Genomic DNA, 20746 nt, shown 5'->3' on the forward strand with positions numbered 1-20746 from the left:
AATGTGGGTGGGTCTTATCCAATCAGGCCTTAACAGCAAAAATAGAGGTTTCCTGAGGAAGGATTCTATTTCAAGATTATAATTAGGCAAACCTTTGGAATTTCCAGTCTGTCACCTGACCTATAGATCTCAGACACAAGATTACTGGAGTTTCCAGCCTGCCATATGACCTACAGGTTTTGGACTTGTCAGCTCTCATAATCATGTGAGCCAGTTCCTCAAAATAACTCTCTTTCTCTCTCTATATATAGTATATTATTTGTATATAATATATATTATATATGTATATACTATAGTATATAATATATTACATATAATATATATTATCTTTATGTATATATAAATAATATACATTATATACTATAATATGCATTACTGGTTCTGTTTCTTACAGAGAATCCTAAGGCACTGGTCTTATTACGTCCTGTATCAACAAATTTTTTTTTTTTATCAACTGCAATGCATTCCATTTGTTTGTGTATATGATACAAGTGTCTGACAGCACCCTGCAAAGACAAATCCCTTACTCCAGAAAAGAATTCCAATTGACTGCAAAGACAGAATTCCAAGTTTTAATGGCATTTGTCTACTGGTTATTAATCTGCTTGTCCTGAGAGACAGGTATGGGAAGTTGATAAATTAATTCCAATTTAGCCGGATTGTTTTGGAAGTTGCAGGACTCAGTGAAGTCTTAATAAAAGGTCATGTTGGTAACAAAACTAATGGAATCTACCAAAATAGATATAGGAAGGCAACATCAAGCTCTCTTGGTGACATGATGACAAGAATATGTGCAAATAAAAACATCTGAGCTGTTCTGAAACAGGAAACGAAAAATTGTAACATAACAAAAACATTTCCCACAGCAGACATTCGGGCTCGGTGCCAGCTCTTTAAAACTATTGTTAATGACAGTGCAGTTGCTGTTCAATACGGAGGCAGCTGTGCAGACAGACTGCATAGGAGAGGGGAAAAACACAAGAAAGTTCAGGGAGGGGGGCAATGAGAAACAGTCTTCAGGCTCACCAGTCAAAAAGTTGCTTCAAAAGGTGAAATAATGAGTCAACTTTGGGGAAATGGTAGAAACAGATCTCCCACAATTAAAGGGTCCTGGAATGTTCTCCATCCCAAAGACAAACACCCAAAATGTTCCTGTCAAATTCATGGGACTGTTGGTATGTAAGAGGAGAAATTATAGCTGGTGATTTTTATTCCCTTTATTCCCAAGCTTCTTTAATGGGCATCCATTATTTTAAATAGATAAATACAGTGTACGTTTGGCTGTGTATATTCTCAACAACAACAAAATAAATAAAAGGGAGGAAAAAAAGAAAACATGGAAAAAAGAATGACATATATAACTTTCGCTTGGCCTTTCATGAGTAAACATTTCAGGCATATCTCGTCTCAGTGGAGGGTGGTATTCTCAGTACTAATGCAAAAATGTCCTTAAAAAAATCATAAAGAGGAATCGCGGCCATAATGTGGCCCTTTCACAAAACTTCAGATCCCTTTCTCAGTTAACACCTAAGAAATCAAGTTGTATTTACGGCAGCATGAGTTATGCCACATGAACAGATTCTGCCCAATCACCTGTTCCTCTTTGGCGTCTGAGGCTTAAGGGGCCACAGAGATCACGAAGCTGAATACCTAGGCAGAAGGAATGTTCCAGAAACTGTGGTCAGCTTAGCTCACCTAACCCACAGCCCTCTCAGTTACAGATATTTCACCTGTTACTTAGGGAGGCTACTGTGTGGCTTCACCAGCTAGCAGACTGGCCTGCAGTACAAAGCAGAATCAACAACAGTCAAAAAGTCAAGTTTCTAGATATTGAAAAAAGCATGGGGATTTAAAAAAACAAAATCATTCTCCCAATATTTATGGTGGATTCGAAGATAAAAAAAATTTTACAATGCTATTAAAAAAAATTAAACTCTATAATTTTAGAGGAAAGCACATTGTTGTTGTTAGGTGCCGTCGAGTTGGTTCCCGTAGGCTCACAAGCGACCCAATGTACAACAGAACAAAACACTGTCCGGTCCTGCGCCATCCTCACAATTGTTGTTATGCTTGAGCCCACTGTTACAGGCACTGTGTCAATCCATCTCATTGAAGGTCTTCCACTTTTTCACTGACCCTCTACTTTACCAAGAGGAAAGCATATGGCAATTTATGTTGAACCTAAAACACTGTTGCACAAAGGGCTTTAGGAATCCTTAGTGGCTATTACAGGCCTGAGATTTCTCTGCGAGCACTGTATCCCCCCGCCTCTAGGGAGCTCATCATGATAGACTTCTACTAGGTGCTGCTCTTTAACATACACCTTTTTTTTTTTTAAAGCTAACGTGCACTCGGGCACCCAGACTGGATCATTTGAGCAATGCCAAGACTAATTATAAGAAAAAACCCGAGAGACCTGTTCTTTCTGGAAATGAGTCTGAAATTTCAAATGCAGAAACAGGGAGAAGGGAATCTAAAGTGAGTGGTACGAAACTCTTTGGCACCATTTCTAAAAATTCTGGTTATTGAGGGACATGGATATCCACCACTTCATACCATGAAAGCTCATGGTTCTTTACCAACGACTTCTTATCAGAATATATTCCCTGGACATAGGCAAGATTCTTTTGGAAAGTGAACAATGTCATATTAAATGACTTCATATTCTCCATGACACAGGCGATCTTCTCATGGTAAAATTTCTTTTATGGAGCTGACCTGTTGGATTCATCTTCTTTGAAAGCTTAGATGGGGCAGAAATAATCCACTGACCTGTGGAAGGCCGAGGCCCCTTCCTTACCTGTAATAACAATCTCTCATCGCCTATGACGGCGGCTTGGTTCCAATTAATCACTTCAGAGAATGGTAACTCCCATCCGTTGCTGAGCATCACAGGGACGCAGGCAGCCTGGGTAGAGAAGAGGACTCCGTGAGTGTGAGGAAAGGGACAAAAGAAACTATTTCAATCAGGGAAAAGTCAGTACAAATTCAGTTACTGGCATTTCTGATGTTGCAGGGATCCCAGACTGCTTAGGTCAGAGGAGAAGGGAGTCTTCAAGTTACCATGTGAAGGCTGGGTGTCTTCAGCCTAGACTGGAACATTTGCAAGTCTTGCTCTAGATGGCTGAAACCCCAGTTCTATTCTAGTACCTGGTTTGGCTGACCTTACTTCCATGGAGACCACTGGCCTCATCGAGAAGACTTATTGATGTAATAAAATCTTTCACCACCAAAATACTAGCATAACACCAACCTTGAATATAAACAGCTTTGCCACTGTATCTGCCACAAGCCCATTTGCAAAGTGGTTTACCCCAAGGTCGTGAGCAACAAAGAGCAGAATGGGGCTTGGCATTCCTAATTTTGTGGACTTAATTATTACAGGGTACTGACTTCGCCCTCGCTCTGCAAGGCACCCAGATTGGAACCTTGCTTCCTTTGGGTGAAGAGATCCAAACCACTGTTGTACCAATTTACTATCTGCACAGTGGTCTAGCAGCCAAGGAACATCAGGCTAATGACAAAATCCTGCTTGCAAATAACTCCTAATCCAAACCAGAGAACAGTTTGCTCTGTGCAACATCTCAGGAGGCGACAAGGACATTAGTGACGGTATGCTTCACAGAACACACACAGCACACTGGAAAAGACTTTCAAGAGAAGGAAGTCCTTGTGTCGGAGGACATGACGGGATGATTTGAAGTTAGGAAGACAGGGACAGGAAGTTATGAAGCAGCATTATGGACGCACAGGTTCCACTAAGTCACAGACACAGAGGAGCAAAGATCACAGCAGCAAGGGGACAAGGAATAGAGGATGAGAGAGGTCAAGAGCACACCTACTCCTCACTATCAAGAAAGGCTGGTTGCCACTTCCCAATAGAAACCATGGACAACTGTCTCGGCAGGAAAAGGCATTCTGTAGAGGGAGGTTAATGAGGGGAGAGACCCCCACATAGGCTCTGCAGGTGGAGGCAGGGACCAATGAGCTGCAGAGCCTCAGAATAGCTGAGCCAAGGGAGTAGCACCCCTGACGGGCATCACCCTCAGAATTTAGAGAAACCAGGGATGGCAAAGGAGGGGGCATAACAGATAATTCTGCTTTGAGGGAGAACCAATAATGAACCATTTTCATTGCTCTTGACATTGGCTTCCAGGGAAATGTCAGGGCATCCAGCTAGATTGTCTGGCAGAACAGGTTGCAATGAGATCTACTACTGTTTGCAACCATGTCCTTGGAGAACCCACCTCCCCTGTTGGTAAAACCATTTAATCTTGTCATGCCCCAAAATCAAGGTGCCATCAAGTCGATTCTGACTTGTGGTGGCCCCACGTGTGTCAGAGTAGAACAGTACTCCACAGGGTTTCCAAAGGCTGCTTTTTCAGAAGTAGATTGCCAGGTCTTTCTTCCGAGGTGCCTCTGGGTGGACTCCTCCAATCTTTTGGTTAGTAGTCAAGTGTTTAACCATTTATGCCACCCAAAGACTCCTAATGTCCAAAGGCAATGAACAAATCCCCTTCTCCCTCCATGCTCCATTTGTTTTAAAAAAGTTCTCACATTTCCTTGGGAAAACAGATTTCAGGTCCTGAAGGGAAGCCACGCCTTCTGCTTAGATATCACAGGAGAGGTAATAAGGTGAAATCCACTCAGCCTGACACCAATCCTCAGCCCAATTCTGGGGAGGCTCTTACCTGCAGAGCCTCCAGGAACCTGAAGGACCCAAGCCTGCGACCACGAGGAACCAGACAGAAAGTGGCATTGTGCAGCATTTCCCGATAATCATACCTAGAAAGAGAGGAGGAGAAATCAGCAAACAAGACCCATAAGGATGGGGATGAATAAACACCTGGAACGCACATACCCAGACCCGCACAGGAAAGCCACTGGGCAGGTGGCTTCCATTGGGCAGGTGGGTGGGGTTTTGTTGCACGAATGAGAACAAATGTGAAATGTCAGGTTGCACACAGCAAGCAGTACATAAAAGACAAGTCTGATGGTCTCGGTAACAATTTGACTTAGCCCCGCCTTTGTCTCTGAAATCACATTTGCATGTCTTCATGAAATATTTTGCCCCTTTAAGGTCAAAGAAGGGGGAAAAAAAACCTTCGTTGCTAGTTCATCTCTTTATTTAATGCCATCCCAGCCTGCAAAACTAAGACTATTCTTGTTCCCCATCTCCTAAAACCATGCCATTAAAAACTCCTCAGGAAAGTTTCATTGCAAGCATGGAGCAACATTTTTTTTCTCCTCCAAGCCAGAGTTTCTACCTTTAACAAAACATTCGGTTATCCCAGACAAATATCCCCATATATGAACGGCTGACATGATTTAGAGGGGAAAGAGGAGCTCAGATGGAAGGAAGCTCACCTAAGAAATAGGGAAAGAGAAGCAATGAGAGAAAAGACAAAATACTAGAGGGTGCAGGGAACTGGACTACAGGAGAGATGGTCATTTCTTTTGCACAAGAACCACTTAATGGTATCACACTGTTTCTACACTTGAAAAAATGCAGAGTGCAACATGGATGTCACCTGTCTCTTCATGCCAGTGATGTTCAGGAAAGACAAAAAGGATTTCATTTTGTTTAGGGCTCTCACTTTAAAAGTGCTTACCACAAAGACGTTCCCAAACACCCAGTTTCAAGTTCATTATGAGTTTAAGAAAACGGGGGAAAGCAGAGATGGCTCGTGTCTTGTGAAGGCCCAGATTCCCAGAGCCAAGATGAAACCACTCTCATTTTTCAAAAGCTTCCGATGTTCGGCAGACACGTGTGACTTTGACAGCAGCATATGTCACCAGCATTTTCTGACTCTTATAGTCTAATTTAATCATAGCCTGAAGGCACTGGATTCTTCCCTCCTCTTCTTGGGATACTGATATATACATTTATATGTTTTAAAGTCCACATCTATTTTTATATTCTCATACAAACTAGGCATATGGGAGTAAGCCAATTTTCGATTATAAACCCGTCATTAAGAAGAGACATCATGCAAAGGACCATTTGCTTAAACAAGCGTGTACAACTAATTTGCACAAGAAAAGGTCACCGTGAATGGATTAGGATTATCTCCACAGAGAGTAAAATAAAAACCCTTGCTGCATTAATTAAACTGCAAAATAGACTTCAAAGCAGAAAAGATTTTTAAGAGGGCGTAAATTTAGCTTAAAAACATATTAAATTATGATGGCAGTGGCTCCTCTTTTCCTCACCAGAGAATAATAATTGACAAATATCTTCAAGTTCAACTGTTGATAATGTCTGAATTTCTACCTGATTTTTTCACGGACGAGAGGAAAACACACGCTCACACATGTGTGCACGCACACACACACACATACAAATATATGTATGAAGTTTAAATGGAATTTTTTTAAATATAGAAAGGTTGAATGTACTTCAGACTCCAGTAAGGTTTAATAATGCCCAAAATAGAAACCCCTGAGGGACCAGCACAGAAAGTCCTACAGCCTCAAAAAATGTAAAACCCTAATAACGTTCTGGATTGTAACAAGTTTCAAAGTTGCCACTTGCAGAATTTACTTTAGGGGAGGGGTGGGAGGGAGAGAAGAGGTGGAAAACTTACAGGAAAAATTAAATGATAGTCATACCAGGGGGGTTGATATTTAAATAGTTGTACAGAAAGATTGGAGCCCTGGTGGCGTAGTAGTTAACAGCTATGGTTGCTAACTAAACAGTTGGCAGTTCTAATCCGCCAGCTGCTTCTTGGAAATCCTATGGGGTTGCTAAGAGTCGGAATTGACTCAACGGCAAAGGGTTTTTTCCTTTTTGGTTTATACAAGGATTATTTGGTGATACAGTGAATAAAGCTTACATCATTGAAGCTTGTATTCTTCCACATAATAGGTAACAGGAGATATGGAATGAGCACCTTTGCAAGAGTCAGGAACCCACTATGAGACTACAGACAAACACATGACCTCTCTGAGCCTCAGTTTCCTCATCTGCAAAATGAGCTGGCTGGGCTAGATGACTTAAGATTGCATTTTAACATGCCATTACTCTTTTATGTTATTATATTTAGGTAAGAAAGAAAAACAGCCATTGGGAACATTCCACTACTCCAAAGGTTTCCATAACCATTCCATGTATGTGTGCATGTATAGATATCTGCTCACGTGTACTCAGTGCGTGTCTAACACATGTGCACATGTAGATAAGTATACATAGAAACCTACAGAGCATATACAACTTAGAACAACGATTTTCATTGGGATTTCTAACCATGCCCAGCCCGTAAATCAGCCTCTCTTCTTCCGTTTGTGGGTAGTGAGCCTACGAATGACCAGTGCATTACAAATGAAGGGCTAATGACGTCACACATGTGCGACAAACAAATGGTTCCAGTCAGGCCCGTGTATGTGTTTGGTGCTCTCCCACCTAGCCCTCCTGTGGATCCCGCTCTCCGTTTTGATGCATTTGCGCACCTCACATCCACTTCCTTCTAAATGCGGAAACCCCAATCCGCAAATGCCCCGGTACTCAGGCAGCGTACTGAGGCAGCGAGATCCTTGTCTGACTGCTAGACAAACAGAAGAGTCACCTGAGACCTAAAAAGGCTAAAAAGAACTTAAGGTGTAAAATCTCCTGGGAGTATTATTTTTGTTTTAGGGGCTCCCTGGATGTTGAAAAAGGTGAACTGGTGGCACAATAGTTAAGTGCTTGGATGCTAACTGAAAGGTTGGCAGTTCGAACCCACCCAGCGGCTCCTCGGGAGAAAAGACCTGGTGATCTGTTCCCATAAAGATTACCCAAACCAAACCCACTGCCATCATCTGACTCAGTGACCCCATAATCGTTTCCAAGGCCAGAAACCTCTACGGAAGCAGACTGCCACATTTTTCTCCTGCAGAGCCGCTACTGGTTTTGACTCGCTGACCTTTCAGTTAGCAGACAATCGCTTTAAGCACTGCACCACCAGGGCTCCTTCCATGAAGATTAGAGCCTTGAAAACCCTATAGGGTAGGTAGTTCTATTCTATCCTATAGTGTGGCTATGAGTCAGAATCAACTCCAAGGCACCTAACAACAACAGCTGGGTTGTGCAAATGTTTAATGCTCTCACTCTCAGCTGTCAACCGACAGGTTGGAGGTTTGAGTGCACCCAGAGGTGCCTGAGAAGAAAGACCTGGAGATCTACCTTCGAAAAATCAGCTACTGAAAATGCTGTGGAAGCCTGATTCTACTCTGACACACTCAGAGTTTGACACACAATGAATCTACAGGAACTGGTAATCCGCATTTCAAAAGCAGACTGTGGGAAGTGGGCCTTCAGGAATAACACAGTAATTCTGTGGATATTCTCCCAAGCAGAACAACAATTGAGGTGGTAAAAATTATTTTAAAAACCGGTCATTTAAAGTCTCTGGAAATTGACCCAAGGGCACAATAGCAAATGGAGAAACATTAATTCAAGGAATCTACTAAATTTCAGCAAGAATAATGCTAATGTGCGTCATTTGAGCCACGGCCTGTCCACCACCCACCCCTACCAGCTCCAGGCTATGGAAGTTCTAACCTGGACCAGTGCAACCAAGAAGACAAGGCTCCCTCTCCCCTAGCTACCATCAAGAAAAGGAAAAGACAAGAGACAGAATGGGAGAAAAATACTTGTAAACTATATATCTGGTAAGAGACTTGTATCCAGAATATATAAAGATCTGTTACAACTCAACAATAAAAATGCAAATCACCCAATTTAAAAATGGGTAAAGGACTTGAATAGACATCATCCCAAAGAAGATATACAAATGGCCAATAAACACATGAAAAAATGCTCAACATCATTAATCATTAGGGAAATGCACATCAAACCACAATGAGATACTGCTTTGTACAGGCGAGGATGCCTATAATCAAAAAAACATGAAAAATACCAAGTGTTGGTGAGGATGCAGAGAAATTGGGATCTTCATACATTGCTAGTAAAAACATAAAAGGATACAGCCACTTTAGAAAACACTTTGGCCGTTCCTTTTAAATTTAAAAATGGACTTACCATACGACCCAAAAAATTATACTCTTGGGCATTTATCCCAGGGATTGAAAACATTATCATGCAGAAATCTGTCAATGAATATAAACAGCAGCTTTATTCATAATAGCCCCAAAATGGAAACTTCTCAAATGTCCTTCAATGGGGAAACACTTAAACTGTGGTACATCCTGTCATAGACTGAAGTGTGTCCCCCCAAAATATGTGACAGCTTGGAATTAGGCCATGATTCCCAGTATTGTGTGGTCGTCTGCCATTTTGTGATTGATGTAATTTTCCTATGTGTTGTAAATCCTAATCTCTGCCTGTGGTTAATGAGGCAAGACTAGATTATGTTAAAGAGGGTTCGGGTGGGATGTTACACCCTCACCCAGGTCATATCCCTGATCCAATGTAAAGGGAGTGTCCCTGGGGTGTGGTCTGTACCACCTTTCATCTTACAAGAGATAAAAGGAAAGGGAAGCTAGGAGAGAGTGGGGGACCTCATACCACCAAGAAAGCAGCACCGAGAGTAGAGCATGTCCTTTGGACTTGAGGTTCCTGCCCTGAGAAGCTCCTAGACCAGGAGAAGATTGATGAGAAGGACCTTCCTCCAGAGCCGACAGAGAAAGAAAGCCTTCCGCTGGAGCTGATGCCTTGAGTTCAGACTTCTAGCCTGCTCAACAGTGAGAGACTAAACTTGTTTGTTAAAGCCATCCACTTGCCGTATTTCTGTTATGGCTGCACTAGATGACTAAAACACATCCATACCCTAGAACACTTGTCAAAAATAAACTGGAACTAACTATTGATACGCACAATGACATGGATGAACCTCATGGGAACTTTGCTGAGTGAAGAAATCAATCTCAAAAGGGTACATACTGCATTATTCCATTTACACAATCTTCAGGAAATAACATAATTTCAGGCATGGAGAACAGATTAGCAGTCATTAAGGATGCTGAAGGAAGATAAGGAGACTTGGCAGGTCAAATGGGGGACAATCTTTTAAAGGAGCCCTGGTACTGTATTGGATAAGCGCTTGGCTGCTAACTGAAAGGTCAGCAGTTCGAACCCACCCAGCGGCTCCAAGAGAGGAAAGATTTGGAGATCTGCTCCCTTAAAGATTACAGCCTAGGAAACCCTCTAAGGCAGTTCTACTCTGTCATATAGGGTCTCTATGAGTCAGAATCAACTCAGGGACACACAACAACAACAATCCTTCTCCATTGTTTAAGTTTAGAGATGTAAACCAGTTAAAATCATAAACTACTTACAAGCAAAAGATAATTAACTTAAAACACATGTTATCCTTAGCAAGAAAGTAAGTAGATAAGGAAGATGGCTGATCTCAGAGAACTTTCAGCTTTAATAGATGGTTCTGTGATCCTTTTCAGATGGTCTTAAGTTCCCCTACTGTGTAAGTGATGAAAAGGAAGGTGAAATTGTTTTCACAAATGACAGCAAAGAAAATGCAATAAAAATGGCACAGCCCTGAATTTAACCTAGAAGCTGGGACCGCTCTATGGCCATAATAATTTTCTTCTTAAAGGTGTATTGAATAATGTGTAGGATACACCCCATTTAAAATGGGCTATGTGATGATGTCCTTCCCTTCCATATAAAGCACCTCTTTATGCTGGCAGCAAGTTAGAGCAACTAGGAAGAGGAGACAGCAGGTAGAGTGCAGAGGCTCTCATCCAACCAGGAGTACCTGCATCACTTGGGAACTGGTACAAATGCAAATTCTCAGCCTCGCCCAGGCCTGATGAGTCAGAATTCTGTGTGTTTACAAGACCTCCAGGTAATTGTAATGCATCCTAAATTTTGAGAAGCACCAGCATGGTAGTTAAGAGCTTAGTAATTAAAAGCTTAGTGGTTAAGCGGCTTTAGACTCAGTCAAACCTGGGTTCGAATCCCAGCTTTGCCATTGACAAGCTGAGTGCTCTTGGGAAAGCTATTTCATCTGTCTAAATCAGTTTCCTCATTGGCAAATGAAGATAATAACTATATTGTGAGGATTAAATGATAAAATTTAATTAAAGCCCTGGTACATTATAAGCAATCCATAAATGGTAGCTATTATCACCGGGCTGAAAGGAGGCCACAGGAGATAATAAAAAATAGAGCAAACTTGAAGTTAGAAAACTTCCAGTTTTCCTGAAGTTAGGAATTTGGGTTCTGAATCTACCACTTCCTGTGTGATACAAAGCATTTAACTCCTCTGAGCCTCAAAGTTTTGAAGATCCCGTGAAATCGTGTATACACACTATAGCCTGCAAGCTATTATGGTAAATTATATCAGATGAGAGGAATCAAAACATATTAAAAAAAAAAAAAATAGTAACAATAAAAGAAAAAAAAAAATTCCAAAAGACAGAGCCAAGGAAGAAACGTGGAGCAGACCCTTTAACGTAAAATGAAAACAGAAGCTGTGAATCACAACAAAACAGCAGCTTCTGATTGTAAGGGTTTTGCCTTATTATTCAAAGCTACATAGACAAAGATGTTACCAGTGCAGCGAGTCCACAGCTCCTCCTGTGGGTCCCACAATCCCTCAGTAGCATGCACATTTGCCACGTGAGCCTGCTTTTTGCTAATCAAAGAGGATAGGGAAGAAGCAAGTGATCCAGTCTCTCATCTCTATAGTCACACAATTCCAGTCTCCCCAGGATGTTGTTACAGTTTGTCTCTAGTATTTATTTATGAAATAACTTATCTACAGCTGACCTATTCCCTACAGCCCCCATCCTCATCAGTAATTAATCTTCTTTGCTTACACTCAGGTTTGAATCACATCCTATAAAGAAAGAAAACAAACAATTTATGACTATTATAGTTCAATAAAGTGCATTGGGATGAGGGAAAGAAAACGAACATTCTTTGAGCACCTCCTGTGGGCTTTTTTTCATTCATTCAACAAACATTACTTGAATGTCTACCAAGGATCAGGCACTACTCAAGGAGCTTACTGTCCAGTGAAAAGATGGATGTTATCCGGTGACGGTTATTCAGTGCAGCAAGTGCTAGGATGGAGGCATAGAGAGGGAGTGGTGTTATGCAAAGAAGAGAACAACTGCTGCAATGGATGGGAAGAGTGCTTGCTGGAGGAAGTGAGACTGAGCTGGGAATTCAGGGAGGAGCAAGAAGATATCGGCTTGGCAAAGGGGTAAGAAGAAGCAATGGGCATTTCTGGGGGTAGGGATAGCAAAGCAGGAACAAAGTTGCCAAGGTGAGAGAAGCCACGTGCAATTTGGGGTGGCTGAGTGCAAAGTGCAGGGGATGGGGAGGGAAGGGGAGATTGCTGGTACAGGCCAGGTCATACTAGGAGGACTTTGTATGACATCTCCTGGGGCTCAAATGTGATCCTGTGAGGGTGATCATGAGTCACTGAAGGGCTTAGGCAGAAGAATGACATGTTACTAATGGAACCCTCTGGACTTTATATAAGCCAACATCATAGGCAAATTCAGAGAGCTCGAAAACCTTGCCAAGGTAGGTCACAGCTAGGACCAGCGGCATTAGTGTTCCTGCTCTGGGCTTGCTGATTCTAAAGGTCATTTTCTTTCCACTACATCACACCGCCTCCTCTGTCAGCCCACACAACGGGCAGTGTCTGATGAAGCAAAGTCCTAAGCAGTGCACCTAGTTTCAAGCATTGGCAACAAAGGGCTACCATTTAAATGGCCCCTTTCTCTCCTACTCAAAGCTCTACCCCACGTCACCACCAGGAGTTCAGCCCAGACTGAGCTTTGTTATTTACTAACCTTGTTGTCTTAGACCCTTGGCCTTTACAGATTTAACACTCAGCATTTCAATTATTTTCAAGAGAACTCTAAAGTGCATGGCATGTAATAATATGAAATTGGCTTGAGGCCTAGATTTGAATTGAGAAACCTGAGTGGGAGCCAATCTTTTGTCTGGAAAGTGGGCCCAGCTGGCCGTGTACTATATACTTGTTGTCCTGTAAACAGACGGTGCAGGGTAGTAGTGGTTCAGTGGTAGAATTCTCACCTTCCACGTGGGAGAACCGAGTTCAATTCCCTGTCAATGCACCTCATCATGGACAGCCACCACCCACTGTCAGTGAAGGCTTCCATATTGCTATGATGATGAATAGATTTCAGCTGTGCTTCCCGACTAAGACTAGGAAGAATGGCCTGGCAATCTACATTTGAAAAGCAGGCAATGAAACCCCTATGGATCACAATGGTCTGATCTGCAAACCATGGGGATGGTGCAGGACTGGGAAGCATTTCATTCCATTGTGTATGGGGTCGCCGTGAGTTGGGTGTCAACTCAATGGCAGCTAACAACAACAAATACACAGTGGTCTTAAACAATTCATTAGAGTCCACTGAGCGTCAGTTCCTTCACAACACCTACTCACACAGTCTTTGTACAGCATGAATGCGCTACTGTACATGCCTGTGTTGGGCAAATGCAAATTATAACACGTGCGGTGTTAGGTGCTGACCAGATTAGCTGCAGCCTCAGGGACACTGGGGCCATGCAGAGGGAAGGCACTCACTATTTGGAGGTGGAGTGATTCCTCACACAGCAATTCTGTGCCTTGAGCACTGCCTGCTGCTAGAACCACCAGGGCACCTGGTCATGCCAAAGATTGAGAATTAATTTCTTTGTGAAACTGTTCAGTATGGGGCTGCCTAGCGCAAGTGGTCCATGAAGAGAGTAATCCAGAGCTGGGCTTGCTGATTCTTTTAAAGGCCATTTTCTTTCCACTACATTATGCTGCCTCCTCAGCCAGCCCACACAATGTGCCATGTCTGAAGACAACCTTTCTCATGAAGTGAAGTCCTAAGCAATTCACCGAACTGCAAACAGTTCTGACAGTCCAGAAATTTACACTGGGACCAGCTGGAAATGGCTGCTTGCATATATTAATGAACGCAACATGGATCAAGTGTATCTGGGACTTCCAAAGATGTAGAAGACTATCTCTGGCCTGCTCATTATAGCGACTCTACAGTTAATATACGAAAGCAAGTAAAAAAAAGGAAAAAATGACAGCCACTGATAACAATTATAATAATGATAACACCCCCGCTTGTTAAATGCTTCTTGTGAGCCAGGCTGAGCTACACGTTCTATACGGATTATCACACTTTGTCTTAGCCACCATGTGAAACAGTAGGGTGTTATTGGCCCCACTGTACAGATGATCAAGCAGAGTACCAAAGTTTTGTGAAGCTTGTGCAAGGAGAGCAGGATCCAAGATGAACTCCGCTGTTTCCCAGAGCTGCCTAGAAGGCAGGAATACCACAGCGCCAGGATGGTACCAGCCCTGGGTGACAGTAATCTTGGGAAGCTTTCTGGTGGAGGTGAGCTTTTGGAACATCAGCTTTTATACTACTGGATACTGAATTTCCAGCTGTTTGGAGATAAAAGTGATTCCAGGGCATGTGGGTCTCAATTCTCCTGTTAAAATAAAACATTTCTGGAGCCCTGGTAGTGCAAATGGTTGAACACTTGGCTGCTAACCAAAAGGTTGACAGTTTGAACTCACCCCGCCCGCTCGGCAGGAGAAAGACCTGGCGGTCTGCTTCTATAAAGATTACAGTCAAGAAAACCCTATGAGGCAGTACTACTCTATCACATTGGCTCGCCATGAGTCAAAATTGACTTGAGGGGCCCTAACGACAACAATGATCAGGTGTAACATAAAATCAAGTTAACTTCTTTGACCATGAAATAAGGAATTAAGCTGATACCAAGTTTATGGTCAACAGAACATTTCTGAAAATGCTTAATACAGGCATACCTGTGTAGAGGGGAGGAAGAAGTCATTAAACAACAGAAGAGTCGGCAGAACAGTTACGTGGGATGGATAAACTGGTCCAGACGAGGGCACAAGGAAGTTGGCACAGCAAGAACTAAATGTATGTCAGGCCCAACAGTGACTGGGAAGCCTGAGGTCATTATCTTACCATTAACCTTTTGCCAGGCTTCACTCCATGAAAACAGGCTAAGTGGAGCGGGGCCAGGAAGCATGGAGAGAAGCCCGAGAAGACCAGAACAGGGGCGAGCTGCTCACAGCCTCTATCCTCAGGAGGCAGCGCCTCCCCAAGGTCAGGCCGAGGACCACTTTTCCCCCAGCACACCCTTTGCTGGGGACCGAAGGGTGTCCCCAGCAAAGACATGATGAAGTCCTTACCCCCAGTACCTGTGAACACGATATCGTTCGGAAATAGGGTCTTTGAAGGTGTTATCAGTTAACATGAGATCAGTCCAGAGTGGGGGGGGTCTAAAACCTATCCAAGTGCTGTCCTTATTAAAGAGGAGGAGAGACACCCATGGGGGGTGGTGGAGGGGAAGCAGCCATGTGAAGATGCACCTGCAAGCCAAGGAACGCCAAAAAATGCCGGGGCTACCAGACATTGAAAGAGACAAGGAAAGATCAGGGCAGACAGAGAGTATGGCCCTGCCAACACTCTGAATTTGGACTCCTAGCCTCCAGAACTGTGAGAAATTATATTTCTGGACTTTAAAGATACTTCGTGGTACTCTGTTATGGTGGCCCTCGGAAACTAATAAACCCCATCTTTCTTTCCTCTGTTGTCCCTCGGTGGTGCAAATGGTTAATGGACTCACCTGCTAAGCAAAAGGCTGGAGCTTTGAGTCCATCCAGCAGTGCCTTGGAAGAAAGGCCTGGCTATCTATGTCTGAAAAATCAGCCATTGAAAACCCTATGGAATACTGCACTACTCCGATACACATGAAGTCGCTGTGAGCCAGAGTGGACTGGATGGCAACTTTTTTTTTCCTCCTCTTCCCTCTGCTTAAATTCCACTCCCACTTCAGGTCCTCCTCCAGGGTGTCACTTCCTGCAGGAAGTCTTCTCCAATCCCTCAAGTCTGGGTTTAGAGACCCTCCTCTTTTTCTCATAGCACCCCATATGGCCTTTCCATTTCTCTCTGTGTTAAATTGCTCGTTTTCTTCTCTTTCTTCCACTAGACTTTAGGAGGCAGGAACTTGGCCAGACTTTCTGTTGCCCCAGAACCTAAGTCAGGGCTAGGTCTATAGTAGGCACTCAGTAAATGTCTGTTCAATGGATGAAAAGTGCTCTGTGTCCACAAGTTTGCACTTAGGTGTACAAGGGCTGTGGAGCCAGAGGGAGACAATGATTAGACAGGAGAGGAGCCTTTCTTTCATTGCCACAATCTCCGCTTTTGCAAATAACAACAAACCAACTTTTGATAACATCCACCTTCCCAAACTTCCCTCCTAGGCTTAGGGCAAGCATAGCTTATTTAGGAAACGGAAAGTAGTGTCTTCCACTCATTAATTGATTTTGTCTTTCTCTTGTATATGTTTTCTCCCCTCTGTTTTTATTTCTAAAGGCCTTGCAGAGTGTGAAAAATTTCATCTTCTTTCTGCCCACAGATGAGGATGGGAAATTTGTGTTTTACCAGCTCTGATAAATAGCATCATTTACAATTCAAGTCGGATGCATGCAGAGCACTATTCAGATGGAACCTTCTCCTGGCCTTCCTCCCCATCTGAGCTTAAGAAAAAATATGTAGAACCTCCCTGTGGCTTTGGCAAGTATAAACACAACATTGGCTGCAAAGAAAATGACTCCCCACCTGCAAAAGAAAACTGAGCTCAACCAAACATTCTCACTTCTCTTCTTGATGCAAGGTATTCCTTCCTGCTTGGCCAGCCTTGGTCAGCCCTTGGATTAGAAGTGTGTTTGGAATTCCTGCTGGGTTGTTTGTCACCTGAGTAGACAGTACTCAGGGGCTGTAGGGTGGTGAATCTGACATGTCCTGAATTCTTTGTCAGCGCCTAAGCCTTTCATCTCGTCCTCTCACTTAAGTGATTACAAAATACATTGAGAATCCAATTACAGTTAATGAAATGACAGCAGGTTCTGCTAACCTTCCCTGCCCACCCCCTTCCCTACTTTTGCTGTCACTGAGTTCTACTTTCTGACTTCTAACAGGGCCAGCTCTGTTCTGGGTCTTTCGCACTCAACAAGCAAATGAAACCTCAGAACTCTGTGTAGGCTAAGATGACGCATCTTCAAGAAACTATAGGACACCAACATGATATGAAAGTGGCATGAAACCTATAGAAGTTTCATCTTTCACATCTGGGTGTGTAAAAGTATAGGTGCAGCCATTGGACACAAAAATGTGGGTTATGGCTAAAGATCTGATGGCACATACTGTTGATTTACTCAATCACCCTTCCGAGAGTTGCTGAGGACTCGGAAGGCCCATTAGCCTAGATTCGGCCACTCCCTTTGGCAGAAGCACAGCAGCGCCCTGGGGGAAGAAGTTGTAGTTCTCCGAGTTATGCCTTCCTCCTCCAGCCGGCTCTGCTCAGCACAGTTCCCCTTGAGAAGCAGCTATCTCCCAGGGGCCTCATTCTGGGAAGGGGCGGTGGAATAGAGACAAAATTTCAGCATCTAATGGGCAAAAGGTGGACCAGGGGGCCCTTAAGAAGCCTTCATGCTCTGATATTTACTTGCTGGACAGATGAATACTGAGCAACTCCTATATGCCAGAGACAAAAGACCTCCAGGAGCTGCCCCGTAATGGTCTGTATCATTCCATGGAAGCCAGAGTTTCCTCACCCCCTTTCCTATATTTCCTTGATTCTACTCCTCCTTCAGGTCTCAGCATGCACATGAGCAACAAGAAACACATGTTAGTTCTCACAGGTTTAGGCCAGAATAGGTTCAGTCTTATTCCTCTGCAATCCACTTTCCATAAGGCAACCAAAGACACCTTTAAATGTCACTCCCAGAGGGAAGGAACTCGGGGGGAATTATTGCTTAATGGGTACAGAGTTTCTATTTGAGGTGATGAAAAAAGGTTGGAAACAAACAGTGGTGATGGCTGTACATTACTGTATGATTAATATCGCTGGACTGTATGTTTGAACATGGTTAAAATGACAATTTTGTGTTGTACATATTCTACTGGAGCCCTGGTGGTGCAGTGGTCAAGAACTTGGCTGCTAACCAAAAGGTCCACCAGCCACTCCTTGGAAACACTATGGGGCAGTTCTATTACAGGGTCGCTATGAGTCAGAATCAACTCGACGGCAACAGGTTTAGGTTTTTTTTTTTACACTACAATACATTTCAGAATGTTACTCCCGGGCTGAGAACCTGCCAGTGGTTCCCCATGGCACTTAGAATAACATCCACACCCCTTTTCTTGGCCAACAGAGCCACCGTGCCCATGAGATCTGGCCTCTCTCCTCACGGCACCTCTCCTTTAACGGCACCTCTCCTTTGATAGCACCTCTCCTCAGTCCCCATCTCCAGCTACACTGTGCTCTCAGTTTCTCAACACATCAAACTTATTTCCATGTCATGGACATGTACTTGTGTGCCCTCTGCCTGGAACGTTCTTCACCCAGATCCACCTTTATTGGCATTCAGTCAAATGGCCCCCCTCAGAAAGGCCCTCACAGACCAGCCTGTCTTCCTGGGCACTCACTGCCACCTTGCCCTGTTTCGTCTCCCTCATGGCACTTCCCGCTGCCTGAATTTGCACATGTATTTCCCTTACTGGTTTACCGTCTTGCTTCCCAAATATGATGTATACTCCATGAGGAAAAGGGAAACAAGACAGATGCCACTGAGTCGATTCCGACTCACAGTGACCCCATGTGTGTCAGAGTAGAACTGTAACTGTGCTCCACAGGATTTTCAATAGCTGATTTTTCAGAAGCAGATCTCCAGGCCTTTCTTCTGAGCCTGGAACTTCCTTTCAGCTATCAGTCGAGCATAGTAACCATTAGAGCAGGGTCTTATTCACTGTTCTTATTCACTGCTGTGGCTCTAGCACCTATGGCTGTGCCTGGCTCACAGTAAGCTTTTAAGAACATTTTGTTGAATGAATGGCAGTACGCTCTAAAATCTTGTTGTCACATTCCTTAGGGGTTGATAATGCCTGTTAGGTCACAAACTATCTACACTACTGGCAAAGTTCACAAGAATCCATATGAGAAGTTCCTAAAAGAATAGAGAGAAGTTCTCTTTCATCTTTGTTTTACTTAATACCAGTCTTATTTCTCTGGTTAGTGTTACGATTCATCAGTTTCTCAAAATGCCATCTGCTAGGATTAGGAAAGCAAGGGCCCATTAAAAGTGTCTTTAGAAAAAAAAATAAATAAAAAGAACGTCTTTAGCGAGGTTTGTGTAGAAGTGAGTGATATGATAAAAGCTACACAGTCCAAGATCCAGAAGACATTGTTTCTGGTCTCCACTTTGTCTTTAACTGTTTGATTTTCAGCAAGTAACTTCAGGTCTGAGTTCCACGCTCATTTATAGAACAGGACAATCACACCATTCTTGTCCACTTAACAAGGCCTACTGAGGACCCAACAAGACAATGCACATGAGAGCATTATGCAAGCGAGGGTGCTTACGAATATTAGCAAAGACAAGGCAACATTTTTCTTGGAATGGACTCCGTACATACGATGCCTAATGTAGAGGATGTCAGAGGCTGGCATTCTTTATTTTTCTCTTTTTGAGTCCGAAATTGCTATGGCATCTACTCAAAATCCATCCACTGCTTCAAAAGTACAGATCATTTTCCAAAAGAAGCATCTGGAATAGCTAATTTGTTACCAAAGCCGATTATTAGACACACATGATACCGTGGGGCTCTACAGCTGACCACGATGCCCAGTTTTCCACTGTCTTAGGTTTCAGCTATTAACCAATCAGCCTGTTTTCAGGGTCTGAATTGGTAATGAAGATGGCTGAGAACTCTTGGCTACAGAGCCCTTACAGAGAGAGAGCAATTCTGTCACATGGAACGTCTTGTTGCTTGGTTTCCATTAAGGTATCTTGGCTTTCAAATAAACTGTCAGGTAAAGCTTGACATCAAAACACAAAGCAAGTGTAACTTCCTCTGTAGGGGCCCTGACAGCTTAGCTCTGTGTCGCTCTAAAGGCGACTGCATCCTCTTTGGAAGGATGCTGGTACCACCAACTGCCTTCCTTGGGATTAAACTGAAGCAAAATTCAGGGATGATCTTTATGGAAAGTTAACCCAGCCATGCCAGTCAAGCACATCCCTCTCCACAAGTGTTGGTTTTGGAATTATAAAAGTTTTGGAGGTGCGAAAACATAATTGGAAAACTTTTTTTCCCTGCTTAAAGGGCTAATTGATTTCACAGGTGTTTAATTATCATTTGCTGTGAGATAATACCTTGTAGTGCCATAAAAAATGGATTTAATTTTCAAGTGCTTGCAAAACCATTGCCAAAGCCAAGTCAGAGCTAAAGCTGGATAATTATTCTATAAATCAAACACACTGCCTCCTCTCTTTTGAGATTTTTAATACTTGGGGATAACGATATCTGACAACCTTGAAACTAACATGAAAAGGATTTTCCTGCCAAGTGCCAAAAGGCAACCATTGGAACATTTCAGGTGGTTTGGTTCATTAACAGTGACTCAGGCAGCCTCAGGACCCTGCCTGCAGGCTTCCAAAACCTGCCAAGGGTGAAGGCATTGGTGTGTGTCGAGACACAGTATTCTCTACTGAGATCAAATGGCCACACGTCCAGAAAAACCAAAATGAAACCCAAACCATCCTTACCACAAAGAACTGCCTGGGAACAACTGTGTAACTCTCTACATCCAAAGTGAAAGTCCTCGAACGTGGAAAGTGGAGGTTTTTCAACTTGATCAATGAATGCTTTCCTCTCTTATGCTTTAAGGCACACCACATGTGCTTTCTGTAATAGCAAGGGG

General features: G+C 43.2%; 1 protein-coding gene across 1 annotated transcript in view; it reads right to left on the reverse strand.

Moving 5' to 3' along the window:
• Positions 1-20746, reverse strand: part of EXT1 (exostosin glycosyltransferase 1) — a 328802-nt gene that overhangs the window by 33368 nt on the left and 274688 nt on the right. Inside the window, exons 2-3 of the mRNA XM_010588467.3 lie at positions 4692-4785; positions 2801-2908 (exon numbers count right to left, since the gene is read on the reverse strand). Of these exons, the coding sequence (XP_010586769.1) occupies positions 2801-2908; positions 4692-4785 (202 nt within the window). The remainder of the gene's footprint in view (positions 1-2800; positions 2909-4691; positions 4786-20746) is intronic.

This window comes from Loxodonta africana, chromosome 14, assembly GCF_030014295.1.
Source record: "Loxodonta africana isolate mLoxAfr1 chromosome 14, mLoxAfr1.hap2, whole genome shotgun sequence".
NCBI lineage: Eukaryota > Metazoa > Chordata > Mammalia > Proboscidea > Elephantidae > Loxodonta > Loxodonta africana.